The following is a 4,147-nucleotide window of genomic DNA, read 5'->3' on the forward strand; positions in this document are numbered from 1 at the left end:
CATGCAGGAGGAGGCGCCGTCGCCGCCCGCGCACACCATCACGTCGCTGATGCGGAAGCCCCAGTACTGCTTGCACTGCGCGTTGGTGAGCAGCGGCAGGGCCGCCTGCTGCAGCACGGCCGGCGTCTGCGTGGCTGCGGGCAGCCGGGCGCCGTGAGCGGGGCGGCGCGGGCCGCGGCGGCGCGACGCGGCGCGGCACYGCGGGGTCCCTTACCCTTGGGGTCCGTGAGGCCCCAGCCCGTGGTGACGCACGTGAGGCCGCCGGGGAAGTCGTCGGAGGCCTCGGGCAGGCACACGGGCGACACGCGGCTGGAGAGGCGCGCCGGCGACGCCAGTTTGAGCAGCGTGATGTCGTTGCGGAYCGTCAGCATGTTGAACTTAGGGTTCTTGAAGACCTGGCGCGGGCGGCAGCGCAGCTCCCAGCTCCTGCCCGCACTGCCCCGCGCCCGCACCTGTACCCGGGGGCTGCGGCGGGCTCCAGCCTCCAGGCAGYGCCGGGACGGAGGGGCCAGGGAGCCGCGAGCCGGGCACAGCGGGAGCAGCCCCGGGGCTTGGCGGTGCTGGACAGCACAGAYGCCCCCGGGCACCAGGGGCTCTGGGGGCCATGGGCAGCCACCCCTGGCGCTCGGCTCAGCCCTTCCCCGGCAGCAGAGCCCAGGACCGGGGCCGAGCGGTGCCAGCGCCGCAGCAGCAGCCACGGGCAYCCTGGGGAGGGACTGGGACCCAGTAGGGAGCCGTGCTCAGCAGTGACGGGCACCCTGGGCACCGCCTCTCCTCACGAGCAGCAGGTTCCCCCACCCCTCTAGGGCATGTGGGGAGCTCAGACCCATCAGGGAGCGACTATGAGTGAGGCAGGTAACCAGAGCTTGGGCTGCTCAAGGTGCCAGGGAGCAGAGCCCAAGGCTGGTGCTGAGAGGCGCCCGGTGCCCRCAGCGGGCAGAGCGCAGGGCTGGGCCGGGCTGGGCGCCGTGGGCAGCGCCTCTCCCTCTGCAGGCAGGGCCCAGCGCCCGTCCCGAGGAGCCCCCACACGCAACCCCGGCCCCCGCGGCCGGCGCCGGGTGGTACCTTCTCGATGGTCATGACCTGCACGTCCTCAGAGGGCGACGCCTGGTCGTACTCGCCCAGCACCACTTTGTCGGTGGTCCTGGGCAGGGGCAGGCACTGAGCCCCGGCACGGGCCCCGCCACTGCCCCCGGCGCCAACCCCACCGCCGTCCCCATTGCCTACTTGACGCTGCAGTGGGCAGCGGTGACCACCCAGTTCTCGCTGATGAGCGACCCGCCGCAGAAGTGGAAGCCGTCGCTGTGCTGCCGGGACAGAGGCGCCGTGAGCGGCCGCCCCGGCAGCCCCTGCGCCCCCTGCGCCCACCCGCAGCACCCCGGCCCCAGCCCGGCCCACCACGGCGCTCACCTGCAGGGAGACCTGCCAGGGCCACGAGCCGGGCACCGCCGGCTCCCCGTTGACGATGCGGCTGTAGCCGCGGATGACGGGCGCGATGGCGGGCACGCCGCAGGCTGCGGGCAGAGGCAGCCGTGAGCCGCGCRCTGCGGCCGCGCTGGCCRCCCCCAGCCCGCGTGTCCCCCTGGCCCTGCACCCACTCACCCGCCTTGGGCAGGGAGTCGGCRGCGCGGGCAGAGCCCGCCAGCGCCAGGCAGCCCAGCAGCCACAGCAGAGCCATCGCGTCTCTCACCACGGCCCGGTGCCCGCTGCCCCTTTATGCCCGCATGCTGGGAACGGCCCAGGCGCTGGCCTTGTGTGCCCCGACCTTGGCAGATAAGCGYGGCCCTGGCCCCGCTGCGGCACCCTGCCAGGACTGCAGTGAGGCCCCTATCGGATGCCCCTGCAGCCCAGGCCCCTGTGTGTGGCATGACCCCAAGCTGTGGGACAGCGATGTCCGCGAGCCTCCAGCCTGGCTGCAGCTCAGCCCCAGCACAAGGGAGCCTGGTGGYGGCCCTCAGATCTGGGGCACAGTGCCCGGGCTGGGGTGAGCAGTGGTGCTCGGCCATCTCTGACACTGGGGAGGGGAGAAGGGGCGACAGAGGGACCTGGGTGCCCAGGACCACCAACATCGCATGGTTACCTGAGGCTAAAGAACCAGGGCTGCCCCAGAGTGCCCGTCTGGGAAGAGGGGGACAAGCCCTGCAGCTCTCTGCAGGCTGTGCCCCCAGAGAGTGGCAGCGCGAGTCGCTCAGGCCGGGTCTATGTGAGGCAAAGTGGACAGGAGACTCCAGCCTGATGGTCTGAGAGCAGCATGTGCTTGGGATGGGGACACCCTTGGCCATGCCAGGAGGTGCTGCTGAGTGCCTGGACCCCTCCTTGTGTCAAATAAACTGCTGGGCATGGGGGAATCATAGAATCATTGCACTTGGAAAAGACTCTCAAGATCAAGTGTGGCTGTAGAGCAGAGCAGAACAGGGAGGAGCCAGCGCTGAGTGGAGCAAATGCCCATGCAGCCCCTTGGCAGGGGGAACAGGTCCCCCAGTGCCAGCTGCTGGGATCCCAGACCCTTTCCAGGAGCTGAGGCAGGGCCAGGGCCACGCTTATCTGCCAAGGTCGGGGCACACAAGGCCRGCGCCTGGGCCGTTCCCAGCAYGCGGGCATAAAGGGGCAGCGGGCRCCGGGCYGTGGCGAGAGACGCGATGGCTCTGCTGTGGCTGCTGGGCTGCCTGGCGCTGGCGGGCTCTGCCCGCGCCGCCGACYCCCTGCCCAAGGCGGGTGAGTGGGTGCAGGGCCAGGGGGACACGCGGGCTGGGGGCGGCCAGCGCRGCCGCAGCGCGCGGCTCACGGCTGCCTCTGCCCGCAGCCTGCGGCGTGCCCGCCATCGCGCCCGTCATCCGCGGCTACAGCCGCATCGTCAACGGGGAGCCGGCGGTGCCCGGCTCGTGGCCCTGGCAGGTCTCCCTGCAGGTGAGCGCCGTGGTGGGCCGGGCTGGGGCCGGGGTGCTGCGGGTGGGCGCAGGGGGCGCAGGGGCTGCCGGGGCGGCCGCTCACGGCGCCTCTGTCCCGGCAGCACAGCGACGGCTTCCACTTCTGCGGCGGGTCGCTCATCAGCGAGAACTGGGTGGTCACCGCTGCCCACTGCAGCGTCAAGTAGGCAATGGGGACGGCGGTGGGGTTGGCGCCGGGGGCAGTGGCGGGGCCCGTGCCGGGGCTCAGTGCCTGCCCCTGCCCAGGACCACCGACAAAGTGGTGCTGGGCGAGTACGACCAGGCGTCGCCCTCTGAGGACGTGCAGGTCATGACCATCGAGAAGGTACCACCCGGCGCCGGCCGCGGGGGCCGGGGTTGCGYGTGGGGGCTCCTCGGGACGGGCGCTGGGCCCTGCCTGCAGAGGGAGAGGTGCTGCCCACGGCGCCCAGCCCGGCCCAGCCCTGCGCTCTGCCCGCTGCGGGCACCGGGCRCCTCTCAGCACCAGCCTTGGGCTCTGCTCCCTGGCACCTTGAGCAGCCCAAGCTCTGGTTACCTGCCTCACTCATAGTCGCTCCCTGATGGGTCTGAGCTCCCCACATGCCCTAGAGGGGTGGGGGAACCTGCTGCTCGTGAGGAGAGGCGGTGCCCAGGGTGCCCGTCACTGCTGAGCACGGCTCCCTACTGGGTCCCAGTCCCTCCCCAGGATGCCCGKGGCTGCTGCTGCGGCGCTGGCACCGCTCGGCCCCGGTCCTGGGCTCTGCTGCCGGGGAAGGGCTGAGCCGAGCGCCAGGGGTGGCTGCCCATGGCCCCCAGAGCCCCTGGTGCCCGGGGGCGTCTGTGCTGTCCAGCACCGCCAAGCCCCGGGGCTGCTCCCGCTGTGCCCGGCTCGCGGCTCCCTGGCCCCTCCGTCCCGGCRCTGCCTGGAGGCYGGAGCCCGCCGCAGCCCCCGGGTACAGGTGCGGGCGCGGGGCAGTGCGGGCAGGAGCTGGGAGCTGCGCTGCCGCCCGCGCCAGGTCTTCAAGAACCCTAAGTTCAACATGCTGACGATCCGCAACGACATCACGCTGCTCAAACTGGCGTCGCCGGCGCGCCTCTCCAGCCGCGTGTCGCCCGTGTGCCTGCCCGAGGCCTCCGACGACTTCCCCGGCGGCCTCACGTGCGTCACCACGGGCTGGGGCCTCACGGACCCCAAGGGTAAGGGACCCTGCGGTGCCGCGCCGCGTCGCGCCGCCGCGGCC

General features: G+C 72.5%; 2 protein-coding genes across 3 annotated transcripts in view; one reads left to right on the top strand and one right to left on the bottom strand.

Moving 5' to 3' along the window:
* The window catches only part of LOC112943263 (chymotrypsinogen 2-like), a 1,990-nt gene extending 312 nt beyond the window's left edge, over positions 1–1,678 (bottom strand). Inside the window, exons 1-6 of one of the 2 annotated variants that reach the window (XM_026034404.1) lie at positions 1,630–1,678; positions 1,411–1,514; positions 1,228–1,307; positions 1,066–1,144; positions 215–395; positions 2–134 (exon numbers count right to left, since the gene is read on the bottom strand). In XM_026034404.1, the coding sequence (XP_025890189.1) occupies positions 2–134; positions 215–395; positions 1,066–1,144; positions 1,228–1,307; positions 1,411–1,514; positions 1,630–1,678 (626 nt within the window). Of the gene's footprint in view, position 1; positions 135–214; positions 396–1,065; positions 1,145–1,227; positions 1,308–1,410; positions 1,515–1,602 lie in introns of both variants that reach the window. The other variant, XM_026034403.1, reaches the window with a different exon arrangement.
* Positions 1,679–2,639: 961 nt separating this feature from the next.
* LOC112943197 (chymotrypsinogen 2-like) overlaps positions 2,640–4,147 on the top strand; it is a 2,055-nt gene continuing 547 nt past the window's right edge. Inside the window, exons 1-5 of the mRNA XM_026034333.1 lie at positions 2,640–2,715; positions 2,804–2,907; positions 3,011–3,090; positions 3,174–3,252; positions 3,923–4,123. Coding sequence (XP_025890118.1) covers positions 2,640–2,715; positions 2,804–2,907; positions 3,011–3,090; positions 3,174–3,252; positions 3,923–4,123 — 540 coding nt within the window. The remainder of the gene's footprint in view (positions 2,716–2,803; positions 2,908–3,010; positions 3,091–3,173; positions 3,253–3,922; positions 4,124–4,147) is intronic.

The sequence above is a fragment of the Nothoprocta perdicaria genome, unplaced genomic scaffold, assembly GCF_003342845.1.
Source record: "Nothoprocta perdicaria isolate Ctin4 unplaced genomic scaffold, notPer1 scaffold_143, whole genome shotgun sequence".
Lineage (NCBI taxonomy): Eukaryota > Metazoa > Chordata > Aves > Tinamiformes > Tinamidae > Nothoprocta > Nothoprocta perdicaria.